Genomic DNA, 18,959 nt, shown 5'->3' with positions numbered 1-18,959 from the left:
TTAATTAAGGCTGAAATTGGTTTCTTATTACTTCATATTAGCATAACATTTATAATGAAATACTCACTTTTTATTTATAATATAAAGATTAATAATTAAGTAAAGGATACTAGGTTTTAGTTTTTTTTTTTGCTATTTCCATTGACTATTGTGAGTATTGATCACCTGTCAAATGGCTTCTAACTTGTTGATGTGTTAAATAATTATTTGATGCATAAATTTGAAGTTAATATGGTCGGATTCAAATTCTGAACTTATTCAGTTACACTTCTTAATAAAAACCCGTTCCAAAGGTAGGGTATTGTGTCTCAAGATTTGAGTTTCAATACAATAGGTTCATTAAAATAAAATTCTAAACTTACAATAAAAAATAAGTTTCAATCGTGAAGGTCATACAGTGTTGTAAAAATAAATGTCCTAATGAATTAAGTCCAAACTCCGCCGGAGACGAGTCATTTTTCTGATACATTTTATCCACTTTTTTTTACTATAGCAAATTCATTTCTGGATCCAATAATTTTACTAAGAAAAAATTTCCATGGAGGGGGTTCAACCTCTAAAACCTCCCCTCGTTAGCACTGCCTTATTTCATGTAGAAAATAACAGGCAATTCGATAAAATATTTACATTAGATCGCACAAAATATCAAAAGACATATGGGAGCCAACAGTCAATTTTTGCATTTTCGGGTCTAGTAATGTACATAATGTATGTTATGTACATCGTTCAGATAGAAACAACGTTTCAAAACCGATAAAAGATTCAACAGAACTCGATGTTCGATGCGTGCAGCTGCATCAATCGTAACAAAGATCGCAACAAATAATTTCCAAGCCTATCTCGAAAAAATGATTTCAAGTGACAATTGTCGCTCGGAAGCAAATTTCCATTCAGTCACTCTAACCGGGAAAAAAACCGAAAGAGTGCTCATCCTGCGTTCACACCGGAATGATCAACTTCGAAACGCTTTATCAACTTATTGAATCGCTCAGCCCAGCCCAGCTCAGTTCATCCCACACAGCTTCCATTCGCCATTTTCCGTAATTGTGACCATCGTAAATCAAACATGACGTGATATTCTACGCTACGCGAAACGAACGTCAATCACTGCTGGGTCGGGATTCGCAATAGGACCATTTCACATAAAGTGGAGGGTTGGTGAGGGGATTTTGTCTGATGGATGGACGATTCTGACCGTGATGGAAAACCGAGACGATCAAGGACTCTCGTGTATCGTTCCTGGGTAAAAGCTTGCAAGCTGCATGCATTGTTCGACGAATAACCCAACCCGTTAGTGGCAGAAGTCAATTAACAACTCTCAACTGTCATACCATTTTAGAGAGAGTCATGCCAAACCAGCTCGGGAAGTGAAGTGGAAGTTTTTAGTTTGCTGCTGCAGCAGTTTCGATTGCATTTGTCTCTAGTCCGGAGAAGTGGGGTTTTTTTACTTCATCTACGGAAATGTCGCTGTGAAGAGAAAGTTTCGCGAGAGGTAAACGGTAAATGCGAAAGTTAAATTGCCTTGCAGGCGCATTCCTGAGTAGCACTTTGGTGTCGAACCTTCTCGTTTCGGAACTATTCTCGTTTTCCTCTTTGCACGAAAGGCAGCATTCACCTGAGTTGTTTTTAAACCCATCCAGGGCAAAATAAAATGCACTGCACCATCCACAAAAAAAAACAACGGGCTGGTACCTGTTTACGGAAATCGGCACAGGATTAAGCATTCCTGTCGCAGAAATCGTTTCCGAAATTGTATTTCGGTCACGACTCACTTGGCTCCTGATTAGATTGTTTCGGTACCTACTAGCTAGAGAGTGTATTTCTCTGCCTCCAGGCCAGAATACGTTGCTGCTGCTGGCATCACTGGCTGACTGGAAGTTGAACTCGGAACAACACGACAACGTTTCGGTCTTCATTCCAATCCTGGGAAAAGATGCAAACTTCCTCCACCCGGCAGAAAGTAAACAACACAACTCCTTCCAACTTCACTCTGATGTGGTTGACTCATTTCCGTCGAGCCCGAAAGTTGGCCATTTCTATTGTGGGTATTTGAGAAAGGGGGGATGATTGCTGGCTGAGGTTATGGATTCGTTATCATTGTTAAAATTCGTTCCTCGCTCTCCCTGACTGTGGTTGATCCATCGAGGCTTTATCGAGTCTACGGTCTCGAAGTTCATCGTTCGAGTTTTGTCCTCCTGTCTAGTTATATTTTGTATTCTGGCCTGCTCATGCTTCTGGAACATGAACTCATTTGACCCATGGGATTGATACTGATTATTACGCCTGGATGTATGCATGTAGCCATCATCATGTTTGCATAGGCATTTGAAAGCCAGATGTTTGAGTTTTTGCAACGCTGTTTCAATGTATTTTGAGGTTAAAGTTTAGTAAAATAGGGAAATTTGCTTAAAATGACAATCAATGCATTTGAGAACCAATATTTTTTTTAACTTTTGGATTGAATTTATGTGAAAATTGTCTAATTTTAATGTAGAATAATAAAGTGTTTTTTTCCAAAATATCGAAGGAGACAAAAACGACAGAAATGACAAAAATGACAAAAATGACAAAAAATGACAAAAAATGACAAAAAATGACAAAAAAAGACAAAAATTACAAAAATGACAAAAATGACAAAAATGACAAAAATGACAAAAATGACAAAAATGACAAAAATGACAAAAATGACAAAAATGACAAAAATGACAAAAATGACAAAAATGACAAAAATGACAAAAATGACAAAAATGACAAAAATGACAAAAATGACAAAAATGACAAAAATGACAAAAATGACAAAAATGACAAAAATGACAAAAATGACAAAAATGACAAAAATGACAAAAATGACAAAAATGACAAAAAGGATAAAAATTACAAAAATTACAAAAATTACAAAAATTACAAAAAAAATACAAAAAAAATACAAAAATTACAAAAATGACAAAAATGACCAAAAATGACCAAAAATGACCAAAATGACAAAAATCTAACGGTTATTCCTCTAATTACATTTTTTACACTTTTAAATCATGATTGAAAAACGAGCATATAATCTTAAAAACAAATCAAGTATTGTTTTATTTTGTTGTACCATAAAAAAAAAAGCTTGGAATTAGGAATCACACATTCAGATATACCTAAAGGTAGAGATAAAATATGTACATTGTTTTCCCAAAACTTTTGACAACCATGTAATCAGCTTAGCTTAGCTTAGCTTGGTTGACTACTCATATCCACCTTAAATCATCGAACTGGAAACGCTGTGTAAGTATGTTTATACAACGATAAAAAATATTCAGATATGACGATATATGATATGCTTAGATATGATCATTTTTTAAACTACAGATAACATATTTGATTATACTTTGCTCAACTTATGCATTTCCAATTCCATGATCGCTGGCGTGGCTAGGCAGAACAAGTTCTACTTCGCCAATGGTTGCTACTCCGCGATTAACCGAGGCCATCAACTTTGTGCAAAGGCCAATAGAATGCTGCTTGGGATTAGCAGTACATTCTCGTTGCACAAAATTCATGCTCTCTCTCTTTGAATATGGTTAATAGCGGCGCCGGCCACGTCCTAGTAGTCAATGGGGGAAACATGAAAGGATGTTAGTTAGTTGGATACTTTCTAGGTTCAATCAACAACCATTTGTCCCTAGATATTCCAAATACTAGCTTTGAAAAATCTAAATACAAAGGTAAGTCAATATCGCCAACTATGAAAACCGTCTGTACGTCTGCGAATCTATATTCAAATATCCATGGAAAGGGTTTTGTTAGTAGGGAAGGGTTTATAGATCAGGATCCATTTTGGTTAATGGTGTGATCGTTTTTCCTACACCTTCTATGCTCCTAGATATTTCCTAAGGAAACTCCTACTTATACCTATGAGGCAGTGATATAAGCTCCAAAGCTTTCTGAAAGACAGAAGTATTCCAATAACGTTAAAACATTTTTTTTTAAAAACCCTCTCCAAGCTAACTTGTTTTCCTAGCTAATGTTCCTATTATTTTGATGTTTTTCAAAAACGACCTTTCAGCAATAACAAGCCGATTATATTTCAAAGTATAGTTATAATAAAAATTTTGAAATTTTAAAACTTTGTTAATGAATAACATGCGCCTCGGTGATTGGGATAGAAATTTTAAATGAGCTGTCAGTTGTAATAATAGATGAAGGTCGTTTTTGAAAACTCATCAGTGCAATTCTACTTTTTGCCTCATGTTGATTTCTTTATTATGGAGAAAAAAAGGCTTGCGCTTGCTATCAACTATGAACAGAAAAAATAACTCGTCTCAAATAATTTGGTCTAATTCAATGAATGCCACTAAACAGTAAAGAAATATATTGAAGTGATACAAAAGGCTAGATAACTTAATATTGGTTTTGGAGAATCTGATAAAATTATTTCATTTGAGCTGTAGTTTTGCAATGTTTGAGATATATGATTGTGTACAAAGTATTTGGAAGTGAAAAAATTCAAATTGTGAAAATAACCAAAAAAAAAAAGAAAAAATTAAAAGTCATTATTCCATTAATCTTGCTATCTAGGTTTCCAATTTTTATAAAATTATAATCAAGTGGAGATGTTCGCGTACTTTTATTTTATTTTTCACTCTTCTATTTGCCCTTCTAACCTTTTACGCGACGTTTGATGCTATTGCATTTACCCAGATTCAACCCTCATATCAATATACTGATTTCTACCATAATGTCTCAAAAGCAGCATATGACCTGGTTAGGCTACTTACTGATTTGATGTACTTTTCAAAAAACCTGTCAAACTCCCCAAATCATGTTTAGCCACACATCACTCTCAACCAAACCTCAACACCATCCAGACGCAACCCTTTCCAACCTAGAATAGTCTTTCAAGCTTCGAACAACAATAGAAAAGTGTATTATTGTAATAAAATAATTTGGTAGTGAAAAACTCGATTCAAATTCATGGATGTTTTCACCATATGTTATTATGGGAGCAAAAAAGTTTAGCAAGTAAATAAGTTATTTTTTAAATAAATTCTCAATATATTTTGATAACATGATCGTTGAAAATTTTGCTACTTGAAAATGAAAATGAATTCTTTAAAACAATTTGAATTAACTTTGTAAAGAGCTAAGATTGTAAGAGCTGTAGACAGAGCTGCCAATGGTCAGTGTCAGACACAAAATTGACTGACATTTAGCAGCCTGGGCTGTAGAAAAAGGTATATCGAATGATACCGCATGAATATTGTTTCATTTTACTATAATGAATATTAAGGCAATAATCTTATCACAGATAATAAACAATTGGATATCTTAAAAATCTGGTTGAAATGATATTTCCAGAATCAAGATATACTTTCTAGGAAAATGATTGGTAAGGGACAAAAGATTATTTGAGATGGAATGGTAACTCTACTTAAGTTGATGCATTTGAGTGATGCATTAAAACAAGCAATCCATAAACTTACAGAGCAAGAATATAAAAGTTATGAAATCTAACAAATATGGAAAAAAAAATTCTTCGATGAAATTACGTTTTGTTTTTGACGCAAGGGTTATATCCTATGTTAAATGAATTACTATGTGCTAATAAACTACTCAAAATTATTTAAAGTTATATGATTCAAGAAAGAAAATTGGAATTACAAATAAGCGATTGTTTCGAAACATGAATTGTTTTGTCTCCTCTTCAAGAAAGTAACTCTCAATAACCATACTTCTGCTACTTGCCGCTGTACTATAAAAGGCGCTTCATACAGATAGCATAGTAAAATACTAACACATACAATAAATATACAATGGAAAGAGCTCACCAAATTTCTCTCGCATCGGGCAGTTGGACCTCCATCTCCATGATCTCCATAGCTTGCACTAGTAGGAAACAACTTCGACTTGGGCTGCCCCTTCATCCTGAGCCAAACCGATCTCGCTAAAACAAACACCTTGCCACGTGACACTCTTCCGAAGCAAATATTATTTTGAATTTCTCTTTTTATCCCTTCTCACAAGTTCTCCTCCACACTCATACCAATATGGAGAAAAAAAAATCAAGCCGAGATAGAATAACGCAAAAGTTGCATCCAGCACAAGAAAGGCAGCCATCTTTTTTCACTTTATGCATTCCCATCACTTTTAACATAGGATATAATGAGGCTTGTCGGGAAGCGCTCTAAACTAGCGACCGCTTGGAGTCGCCACTCTCATTGCACGCTCACTCCAGTATACTCAAATCGATACACGCTAACTTTTTTTTTCTTAATCTGAAACACACACTTAAATTTATAAAACTTTACACATTATGCAAGTTACGGTCGGACCCGACGCGCACCGAAGGAAGCGCACCCGAATTGCTGATTCAGCTGGGATACGCCAGACACCGCGAGGTACTCAGGTGTCAACCAACAACGCGTGCAAAAGTGGATCGTTTTGTGTAACATCGAAAGCGAGTGAAATAAAGTTTAGTTCATATTTAGGTTTGTAACGTGCAGGTTGTTCTTTTTAAAAAGACCGAAAACCCCACCCGGACATAACTGGCGCCCGAAAGTCGGGACCTCTGCTGCCGCAAAAGTATAAGTCACTAAATACTAGCATTAATTATTTGCCCTTTATTTTAGATAGACGAAGCTGTTCTAGTCACCCATCAATTGGAACCGAGGATCCGGACCCAGCGCCATCGGTTATTAATTAACTGAGTTGCGATCCACGGAGGCGAAGAACACGTGGCAACGAAAGAGGAACCCAGACAAACTAACAACCCAAGGAGCATCCCAAATGATAAAATATCTGAGTAAGTAACTACCTCACAAAACCTGAAAGAACTCAAAACTTTAAAACACAAAAAATACTAATTCAGAGGTCACTTGGCACATCTAAACCCCGCCAGTACCTTCAATATCACAAATCCGAAACCAGGCACAACTAACAATAAAAACCAAATCAAATAACCCCGCGACGCGACGCGAGTAATCAAGTGTATTTTATTTTCATTTGTGCGAAATCACAAAATATCAAAAAATGAACCCGATTGAAAACAATGGCAATGGATTTAACATTGACCAAAACGTAAATTTTGAGGACAGAGGAAAAATCCCACAAATTGTGCGGGACATTCCGGAATTTTTAGGGAATCCTAGAGACTTGGCGCAATGGATTCTAGATGTGGAAGACATACTAGAATTGTACCAAGATCTAAATATGGATTTCAGATATCACCTAATAATAAAAACTATCAGAAGAAAAATTAAGGGTGAAGCTAATGACGCCTTAGTCACTAGCAACACGCCTACAAGTTGGCTCAGCATAAAAGAAACTCTTAGGCTTTATTATGCTGACAAAAGAGATCTGATGACATTAGATCATCAACTAAAATCTCTTGTTAGAAATAGCCATGAAAGCATAGAATCTTATTACAGCAAAGTTCGCGAGATGATTTCTTTAATATCCTCAGCCATAAATTTAGACGAGCAATGGAAAGGACACGAGTCCATCATTATAAAACTTTACAATCAAATTGCCCTAGATACTTTCATCAGAGGCTTGGGAGATCCGCTCTCAAGATTTTGCAAAAACTTTAAACCAAATTCGTTAGCACAGGCATTTAATTACTGTGTTGAATATCTAAACCTCGATGCTAGAAACGCTCCGGTAAAATCAGACCCGTGGAGAAACAATCCAACTCCAACTCCTTCACCAATTTATCGTCCTACACCACCTCCGAGGAATTTCAAACCAATTCCTCCACCTAGATTAAACCAAAATATCCCACAAGCCAGATTTAACCAGACATTTCCCCAAAGATTGAACACACCCCCGGTGCCACAGGCAAGATTTAACCAACCAGCAAGGCGGCCAATTCCAAACGCCTTTGCCCCAAACAGAACATTTTTTAACGCACAGCCACATCCAACACCCATGGAAGTGGACGAATCTATCAGATCCCGACAAATTAATTATCAGAATAGAGCAAAACTAGCTAGACATGCGACAGATTCCATGCAAGCGCATAATCCGCAAGCAAAAAGATTTGCGCACGTCACAGAGGAAATTCCTCAAAAGGAAACATCTCATTACAATACACTACGAGAACAAGAATTCTATGAAAGTTATAATGACAAATTTAATGATTTTCAACCACAGAATCAAAGTAAAGAAAATAATTCTGCAGAGCTGAATTTTTTAGAAAACAAAGAATGGAAAAGCAAGTGGGTCGAATGACGACCGCAGCTCTTCCATACATCCATGTACCCACATCCAGAGGAGAAATAAAACTTCTCATCGATAGTGGCGCAAACATAAACATTATAAACAAAAAATGGGCATTATCGTCCGGCAAAGAAATTGAAAAAACTCAACTTAGGAATGTGAAAGGAATAACTGGAGATAAATCCTCCGCTGAAGTTGTGAGACTAAAAATATTTGAACCACTAGTAGAAACAAACTTCGAGTTTCTTATTTTAGATTTTCATCCATTTTTCGATGGAATTATTGGAACCGATATAATATTCGGCAACCAATTTAACTTAATATCAAACAAAAGAGTTTTGCAAATTTTCTCAAACAATCATAAAACATTTGAAGTACCACTGGACTTCTATCACCCAAATCTATCAATAAATATTTCTGAAAATCTAAATGAAAAAATCAGAACAGAGCATCTCAACTCTTCAGAAAAGAATGCGCTTATCCCAATCCTAGAAGAACAAAAAACCATATTCTACAATCCCGATTTAAAACTAACTTGCACATCCAACATTGAATGTGAAATAAGGACCACAGATGAGGTTCCAGTTTTTCAAAAAACTTATCCCTACCCTTACGCTTATAAAGAAGAAGTTGATAAGCAAATCAACAAGATGCTCAGAGATAATATAATTAGACCATCTCGTTCCCCATGGAATTCACCCATCTGGGTAGTCCCCAAGAAACAAGATGCGTCTAACGAGAAAAAATTTAGATTAGTGATCGATTATCGTAAACTCAACGAGAAAACGATATCCGATCGCTATCCAATGCCAGAAATTGCAAACATTTTAGATCAGTTAGGTGGAAACAAATACTTCACGACACTGGACATGGCTTCCGGATTTCATCAGATTCAAATGAAACAGTCAGACATTGAAAAAACTGCCTTCTCAGTAAACAATGCAAAATTTGAATTCTGTAGAATGCCATATGGCTTACGCAATGCAAGTTCCATATATCAACGTTGCATGGATGATATTCTAAGAGAGCACATCGGAAAAAGGTGCTATGTCTACATTGACGATGTGATAGTTTTCGGAAGAAGTTTAGAAGAACATCTAGAAAATCTAAAAATCATCCTCAAAACTTTATCAGACGCCAACCTAAAGGTTCAGTTAGACAAATCAGAATTCCTACATAAATCTATTGAATTCCTAGGTTACGTTATAACTAATGAAGGGATCAAACCCAGCAACAAAAAAATTGAAACTATAACAAAGTACCCAGAACCCAAATCCACCAAAGAAATAAAAGGATTTCTTGGTCTAATGGGTTATTACAGAAGGTTTGTCCAGGATTTTGCTAAAATCGCAAAACCCCTAACAAACACTCTCAGAGGGGAGGGGAATGCCTCCTCAAACAAAAAAATTAACCTTAATGAAGATCAAAGAAAATGTTTTGAAGAAATGAAACAAATTCTTTCAGATCAAACAATCCTTAATTTCCCAGACTTTTCGAAACCTTTTCTACTAACGACAGACGCCTCCAACTTTGCAATCGGAGCCGTTCTAAGTCAAGGAGAAATAGGAAACGACAAGCCTATTCATTTTGCCTCAAGAACTCTCAATCGTACCGAAGAATCATATTCGGCTACCGAAAAAGAGCTTCTAGCAATTATTTGGGCCCTTAAAGTATTCAGGAACTACCTATACGGACAGAAAGTAATAATAATCACTGACCACCAACCGCTAACATTCAATTTATCTCACAAAAGCTGCAACGCAAAACTTATGAGATGGAAATCGTTTCTTGAAGAACACGATCATGAAATTGCCTACAAGCCAGGGAAAACAAATGTCGTTGCTGACGCCCTGAGCAGAATACAAATATGTACCCTCACACCATCACAACACTCCGCCGATAATGATGACAGCAATTATATTCTATCCACAGAAGCACCGCTGAATGTCTTTCGAAGCCAAATCATCATTGAAAAAGTCAACACCCAACCTGACACAATTATCTCCCATCCATTTGAAGGATTTCGACGAGTAATAATCAGAAGAACTAAATTCGACGAACAAATCCTCACTACTTTGCTTAAAGAATACTTCGACCCCTCAAAAATAAACGGTCTATACACAACTGAAGAAATTTTAGGACAACTGCAAGAAATTTACAAAAAATACTTCAGCAGAGCAGGAATCCTAAAAATAAGATTCACTCAAATCTTTTTGACAGATATCCCTGATCAAGACCGACAAGATAGAATCATCAAGGACACTCATGAAAGAGCTCACAGAGGAATCTCGGAAAATAAAGCTCAAATCCTAAGAGAGTTCTACTTTCCAAAATTATCTGCCAAAATAAAAAATTACATTCGTACATGTGACACTTGCAATGTTTCCAAGTATGATCGCCAACCTCTTGTCATCCCCATTCAAGAAACTCCCACAGCTCAATACCCTTTTCAAATACTTCACATTGATATTTTCCAAATTGAAAAACAATATTTTCTATCCTGCATTGACAAATTCAGTAAGTACGGAAGAATGATACCCATACGGTCAAGAAATGCAACACACGTAGAACCAGCATTATGGAATGCTGTAACTTCCTTTGTAGTGCCTGACACTATTGTGACGGACAACGAAAGGTCGTTCCAGACTCCAAACATGCGTGGAAAGTTAATAGATCTGAATGTCCACGTATACCTTACGCCAAGCAACAAATCAGAAGTAAATGGACCAGTTGAACGGTTTCACTCAACTATCGTTGAGCTATATCGAATTCAAAAACTCATATCTCCGAACAGACGACCCCGTGACATTATCAACATAATTGTTGAAAAATACAACAACACAATACACTCCTCTACTTCAAAAACTCCTAAAGAAATTGTTTTTGGCAAAACTCATTCACCAGACGCTGACATTGACCCAGACAGATTAGAACAAATAAGACAAAAAAGATATGACGAAGTTTTAGTTAAAATCAAACAAGCACAAGATAGACTTTTATCAACCGCAAATAAAAATGTACCTCCAGAACCCCCAAAACTTGAAATAGGACAACAAGTTTTTGTAAAAGACAAGATTATAAGAGCAAAAAGTAAACCAAAATTCAAAAAACACTTTGTACAAGTAGATAATAAAGTAACTTTCAATAACGAAAATAACTCCAAACTTCATAAATCCAATGTGAAAAATTTATTATAATTATATTTCAGATATTCTACCCATGGCACTAGCAGCCATACAAATTCACAACTTAGCAGACAACCACATTGCCGTAGTGAAACAAGGAAATGCCAAAATCATTCATGGATTTACAAAAATTCAACAAATAATCAACATAACAGCAATACAGAATGCAATATTTGACATTGAGACCTATTTAATGACAAACAAGCAAAATTTTCCTGACATGATTCCAACACTTACTCTTAAACTTAACGAACTGAAATCAAACATTGATCAACTGAGACCTAGAACAAGGACTAAGAGATGGGACGCACTAGGCAGAACCTGGAAATGGATGTCCGGCTCACCTGACGCCGATGACTTACGAATGATCAGCAAAGGCATAAATGATGTAGTAGACAATAATAACATACAGATAAAAATTAACGACAATCTTAATGAAAACCTTAATAACATTACGAAATCAGTTAGGTTGTTAGCAAATACAGATCATGAAAACTCTAAAATCATGGAAAATAATTTAAATTTGATAAACATTATTTTGAACATTAATATTGTAAATGACGAGATAAACACCATTCAAAATTCTATACTTCTCTCTCAACTAAAAATTGTCAATCATAAACAATTAAGATTATCAGAAATTAAAATGATTAACAGTATTCTCAGAAGCCAGCACATATTATCAGAATCTCTTCAGGAAGCACTCACTTTTGCAACAGCAACCATAGGCACCAACGGAGAAGCAATCCTATACATCGTAAACGTCCCAATGGTTGGAAATTCAACCTTCGAACTCCTCAAAATAGAACCTATTATCTCGGAATCACATCGAATCAAACTTGAAGGTAAAGAGTACTTATACGGAGAAGGAAAACTGTTCTTAAAAACACATGAATGCAAGAATGTGAATAATTGGACAATCTGTCACTCAGCAGATATAACAGATGCTTCTGATGATCAATGCATCTCTAAGATAATCAATGGGCATGATGGAAATTGCACATACGAAATCGTAATAAACCACAACCCGATAATTGAAATGAGTCCCAACATCCTACTCTTCAACAACATCAACGAAACCATGAAAACTACATGTGGAATCGCAGATAGAAGACTTATAGGATCATTTCTAATCAATTACGAGAACTGCTCAATCATCATTGCAAAAAGAAGCTTTACAAGCAAACCACTAGAAACCAAACATACACCAATATTTGCACCCACAACCAATATCAAAATCACGAAAACTGCAATAGAATTGCCGACAGATCCAAAATCACTTCAACAATTGCATAAAATTCATCTGAAACATTTGGAACATCTCAAGATTCAATCTTCGCAACAGCAATGGACCCTAATTGGAGGATTCTCCATTTCATCCACCGTAATTATTACGCTTACTCTTTTCATATTTTTCAAGAGGTCAAAATACTCAGCTACCATCAAAGTTTCTCAACCGAGAATTCCAAAAATGCCGAATCAGCTGGAACGTTTCTACAACCCACCATCTTCCAATGAATTCACATCAAACCAGGAGGTTCGAATCTGAAGGAGGAGCAGTTACGGTCGGACCCGACGCGCACCGAAGGAAGCGCACCCGAATTGCTGATTCAGCTGGGATACGCCAGACACCGCGAGGTACTCAGGTGTCAACCAACAACGCGTGCAAAAGTGGATCGTTTTGTGTAACATCGAAAGCGAGTGAAATAAAGTTTAGTTCATATTTAGGTTTGTAACGTGCAGGTTGTTCTTTTTAAAAAGACCGAAAACCCCACCCGGACATAACTTGCAGTCTACGAATATTCAGAATGGAATGGAAATATTAGTTTTAAATCACTGATCGTTGCAGATTTATTTTTGAGTTACAAATATAACCATTTATTAAATGCAATGTTTATAATGAATTTGATATGTTTTTGCATTCATCATCCCCAACATCAAGTTTCAAGCTTCTCGATCAGAATATTCGGGATGGATTGTTCTGTATGAGGATCAGAACGCGGATGTCAATACATAAATTGAATTATTCAAAAATTTGAATAAATGGGAAATTGCCCGTTGCATGGTTGGATTTTGTGAATTGTTGTGCAGTTGCAGCCATTATACTTATTTCACCATTTCTCCAACTTGCCAACTTTCTTACACTCAGTTTCAAGGTGAAATTTATTTAATACAACGAAACTTTTTTTTTAAATATGATAGCATCTTTTCAAATTCTGGTAGTGTTAGTTTGAATAATGGTTGCACAAATTGTGCTACATAGGAAAAAAATCTGATACTTGATTAATAAAAAATATTGCATTTCATAGCGTTATCAAAGCACAGGAACGAATTGATTTTTTTTCAAGTTTTTTTTTCAAGTGATTATAGGTAATATTTTTATTTTTCTTTAACAAAATCCTAGAAAAGCGAAACAGAACTGCATTTGCATAGCCTCTAGAGATAATGTCTGCCGTTTGTAGAATTTCTCACTTGAGGAACCATCATTGAACGTAGGAAATGTGTGAGGGCGGGATTCACACCATGATTTGATTAATGTTATTTAACGGGACACATTATCCAATCTTATGATGAAATATTAATTATAATTTGAAACACTGTATGCCTTCTTTAACCTCCCCAATCTTCACCCAGAAAGCAATGTAATGGAGAAAAACGATAATTTCCTCCTTATCACAGTTGTTTTTTTTTTCGTACTACCAGACAAAATTCCAACTGCAGATTTAAATTGCTATTCTGTGTACTTCTAATTGGTTAGTTATTATCTTTCTTGGAATGAAAATAGTTTTACTCTGTATTTACATTGGATGGAATAAATATCGAATTTGGGTTCTCTAAGCTGAACGTGAGCTGATGTCAACATTTGTAAACAAACTGGAGGAACCTGGTCAGCCGAAACAGCAGGGAGAAAAACCAATTTCTTGAAGCCGAAACTCAAGATCTCAAGTTTGAAGATTGAAACCAAGGGCTCCTTTGCAACAAAAACCTCCTGCAAGGTAATCAATCAATCATAATTATTATCTTGATCTAAATATGAGTTTATTGCTCTCCTCTAGGATTCGCGCTTTTTAGTTTCACCACACATGCACTTCATACCCCATTCAATGCTGCTTCCGATCACAACCAAAACTATCGCTGCTCAGAACTGAAGTCCTCGCAAGGACCTCCCTCATTAAGTGCTTCGTTCAACCGATTCGGATATCACGAACGTAATGTGCTACTGAATTGGATCCAATTGCGCTGCTTGCACCACTACTTTCTTGTTGCGGTCACGGCTGCTTTCTGTCCTTCTTCCTCCGGCAATCGTTTGGACGTGCAGTGACACCACGTTCAGGATGGCAATGCCGAGAACCCTTCCAGGAGCACCTGTTTATGGAAGGAGTCCTCGCTGCACAAAAGGATTTACATGCCTCAAACCATCTGGAACTGGAAGCCATCCCGAAATTGCGCTTAAAGGCGATTCAATCAAGAAGCAGTTTGCCTGGTGTTACTACTACTGGTATCTGACCAATGAGGGTGTCAAAAATCGGCGCCCCTGGCTGCAACTGCCCATGAAGTTTGTTCGGGGTCCGGACAAGAAAAGAGACATTGGTGCCGGAGCCGGCGATGTGAAGCTCCGTGGGAGATTCAGATGTAGATCTCGACCCAATAAGCTACATTGGTTCAAGATGCACAACAAAACAACGTTGCTGCGAACACATTCGTCCTTTTTGTGTACATTAACCGTCACTAGCTAGATTTATTTCGACTGTACTAATTCGCCTCTGCTCCATAAATATAAAAACAAATGTTTGGAGCGGATCCTTGCAAAAAATAACTGCTTAGATTCTTATTTCGTTCACTGTTTCGATGATATGTTACTTATTAAATAAAAAGTACCATACAAGTGCTTGAGTCTTTTTGATTGGGAGCATGATTAATGATACCAATGATACTGACTAGTTGCTATCTGTCTAGATTTTTGCTAAATTGTATGCTAGAGGTTTTAAGTTGTTACAAGTTTCATATCTGTAGATAGTTGATAAACTAACTACTACTACTATTACACATATTTTTGTTGGCACTCTTTTGCCCCACAAATTCAGCTTCAGCCACTGCTAGTTAATAAGCGTTATAAGTCAAAATACACATTGGGTCGATTTTATTTTTACTAACGAGTTTGTTACCTTCTATTTTTACCTCATCAGGCATAGCTTTTTGAAATTTCGTTTAAACTATTTTAAATCAAATGAATATTTTTTGGTCAATAGGTATTATAAAAAATGTGCCTATTTCAAATGAAAAATTAAGATTTTCTTATAATTTTTTTTGTTTAAAAATATAAATATAATTCTGCCATTTTAATGCTTGACAATGCAATAACATTACCTTAATCTGTTTTCAATATAACTAACTTTTTAAAGATTAGTTTGAATGGAAAAAAAAATAACACCAAAAATTACACATAAACTTCTTTTGATAAAATTTCGTGTAGCTTGTATGGAACCGATGCAAAAAAAATTACAGTGCATGTATTCGTTTCGATAATGCAGAGATGCCAATTTTTTTCAAAACATTGAGTTTTGTTTTTTTCATTTAATGTTTTTAAGCAACAAATATAATCTGAATACATAGGGGCTTATTTTGTGAATCGAGTGACAAGAAGTGCGAAATTGCAATTTGTCATCCTGAATCCAGAAAAGAAGTACAAACTCCGTAGACAGTTTGCAGTTCATTAGCGCCAAGAATTCAAGCTCTGCTCTGATTAGTTACTATAGTCTGGGCTAAAAGACGAAATATGGGATGTCACTTATAAGCTTTTTCATCTGACATGATTAAACACAATAATTTAGTATATAAGCTTACATTTTTGGTTAATTTAAATTGATTGATATTTAATTTTTCTGAGATATTTTTGTTTACAATATTAGAAAAACTTAGTTTTCGAAAGTATTTCTAGTAAATTAGAACTCAACATACCTCTATATGAAAATTCAATAAGTTTAACACAAAATTCAACACAGTTCGGTTGTTGAATTTTGTCATTTTTTAATGTAAATGATAGATATCGATGGAATTCCGTTTTCCAGCTTTCAGCGTTTGTTAGTTTCAATTCATTTATAATAATATTTAGCACTGAAGAAATAAAGTTTATAGAATTATTAATTATTACAAAAATTTTACGAAAATAAATAAAACATACTGCAACTGGCACCATTGCCACCGTCCGAAAAGTAAACAAACATGAAAAAATTCGAAAAGTTTTTCGCGATTTTAGCAATTTTCACCACCTCATTCGGTATCAACACCCAGCGCAAAAGATGCGGGACATTAATGGAAATCTTCAGAACTCTTCAAAAAGTGTGCCACCCTCACCAAAAAAATTTAAAAAATGTAAGTAGATTTTTTTCCATACAAAATTTTACCAAAAAGAACCAATTTGGTCAGCACCACCTGTTAGTGAATAGTGAACTAGGTTGTCAAAAATCATACCCCATTGATCAATCAAAGACTATTGAGGCGTATTTTGATGGAATTCGGATGATTTTTTAAGAAACAATGTTTCTTCACAAAAGCTGGTACAATCGCCCAGTAAGATCCGATAATTCAAGTACCCGACCGTGGTACAGCAAGCAACGCACAAATTGAATAACTTTCTTCCCATTTACTAAACCAGTTTTGCCGTATAATATCTAAATCACTTCACTGTTACGACAAACTTTCTTTGCACTTTCTTCAAAACGACATTACAACTAAACGACACGATTAATTTTATCACTCGACCCCGACCTACAGAGAATAAAAAAAAAGCGCACCGCACGCGACGAGAGCACGAACCGGAATGTCTTTTGACAACCATGTAATCACCATAAAAACTTTTTTTCGCGCTACACCCAGAAAGAACGTGTTCAATTATTGTAGGGACTAGGTAGGCTTAGATTAATTTAGGATAGTTAAGAAGGCTAGGATTTATAACTTGTCAGAATAACTCGAGACGTTCAACAATAAACATGTCAAACTGAATTGAAGAGTTTCATTCAACACCGGCAATCCTGCAGATTCAGAAGTGGGATGAAGGATCGACGCCCATTGTAAAATGCTGAGGATTTCAAGAACCTTCATACAGATTTAGGACGCGGCTGAAGCTTCTGATCCGGGCAATACCTGAACTGAAAACTTTGGGAAGACTTGAAACGTTCCGGATGCTCTGGTAAGAGCTGTTGAAGCAGTTTCCAGGCACTGGCGCCATGGCCGTAGGAACGGGGGGGGTTTTGGGGGTTAAACCCCCCCCATGAGGATCCAGAACAGCAAGCGAGGTGTTCTACTCTACGCTCAAAATTTTAATTTCAGAACCAAATTATGATAATAGAGTAAGGTTAATGAAGAGAAAAAATCTTGACTTTAAAACTAATGCCATAACCTCAAAAATCCATCTCAAGTCCAAAATTCTGCTACACTTTTTCAAAATGTTCTCACTTGTTCTTCGAAATTCAGGTCTGAATATTAAATTTTGAATTAAATTAAACCCATTTTGGAATTTCTGATTCTATATTACCGATTACCAAAATTGTATTCCTAATTTATTATTTCGGATTTTGTAACCTGTTTAGAATTCTTGATTTTCAGTTCGAATAATTAGAAATTAGAATAGAAAAGCTTCTTTGAACTCCTACACACAACGAAAAAAATCTGTAAAATTACATCACATATGATGTAAATAAAAAGAAGCATCATATATGACGGAATTTTCAGTGTGTGTTGAATTTTACACGCCTGTGAAATTTTAAAGACGTGTAATTTAAAAGTCATGTAAATTTTAAAACCACTGAATTTAGGTAAAATTTTCCTATTGGATTTTTTTGGTTTACTTTTTAGTCACTTTTAGGAATGCCAAAGCCAATTTAATAGCGGATTTTCATCTCTAAAATAAAATCAATTTGGTTTTAATAAAAATCATTTATTTGTTAAACATCCAATTCTATGATCTCTACAATTATTTTTTATCGTCTAAAGAACAAAGATTTTCGAAGGCATTAGAATTTATAACACATGGGAACACTAAATAATTTTTATCCGAAAATGTTTGCATATTTCATCAGCAACTTTTCCGGATTGCCAGCTTCGAAGGACAATTATGTACAGGATGCCGCTCCCAGAGTTGCATCCTGTGGGTCCGCTGCCGTAGCGCCGCAATGAATTCGATGAATCAACAGTATCCACTAACTTACAAACGTGAAAACTTCTTCAAAGCAACTTTCGACTAATTGCAACACTTGACGCAATACTTTGTTTACTTTTGTGTGTGCCAGTTTGACAGGCTGTATTTTTACATGATATATTGCGTTCAGTGTAAAGTAATTTCCATTTAATTAAAATTCAATGTCCATATAACATTCCAGGTCATGTAATTTTAAGAAAATTGTCTTCAGTGCTGTTGATAATTTTGTGTGACCAAATAAATTTGTAAAATTACGTCACATATGATGTAACGAAAAAGAAGCATCATATATGATTGAATTTCCAGTGCGAGTTGAATATTACACGATTGTAAACTTCAACAGACGTGTATAATTTGAAAGGCATGTAAAATATTTA

General features: G+C 35.6%; 1 protein-coding gene across 6 annotated transcripts in view; it reads left to right on the top strand.

The window, feature by feature from the left end:
- The first annotated feature begins 6,638 nt into the window (after positions 1–6,638).
- The window catches only part of LOC129747393 (neurexin-1-like), a 113,500-nt gene continuing 101,179 nt past the window's right edge, over positions 6,639–18,959 (top strand). For 4 of the 6 annotated variants that reach the window (XM_055741605.1, XM_055741635.1, XM_055741627.1 and 1 more), the window contains exon 1: positions 6,639–6,784. In XM_055741605.1, the coding sequence (XP_055597580.1) occupies positions 6,769–6,784 (16 nt within the window). In that variant the 5' untranslated portion in view covers positions 6,639–6,768. The remainder of the gene's footprint in view (positions 6,785–18,959) is intronic. The other 2 variants (XM_055741620.1, XM_055741613.1) reach the window with 1 other exon arrangement.

The sequence above is a fragment of the Uranotaenia lowii genome, chromosome 1, assembly GCF_029784155.1.
Source record: "Uranotaenia lowii strain MFRU-FL chromosome 1, ASM2978415v1, whole genome shotgun sequence".
Lineage (NCBI taxonomy): Eukaryota > Metazoa > Arthropoda > Insecta > Diptera > Culicidae > Uranotaenia > Uranotaenia lowii.
Note: the sequence above shows the minus strand (reverse complement) of the source record. Positions and strands in the feature narration are given on the sequence as shown.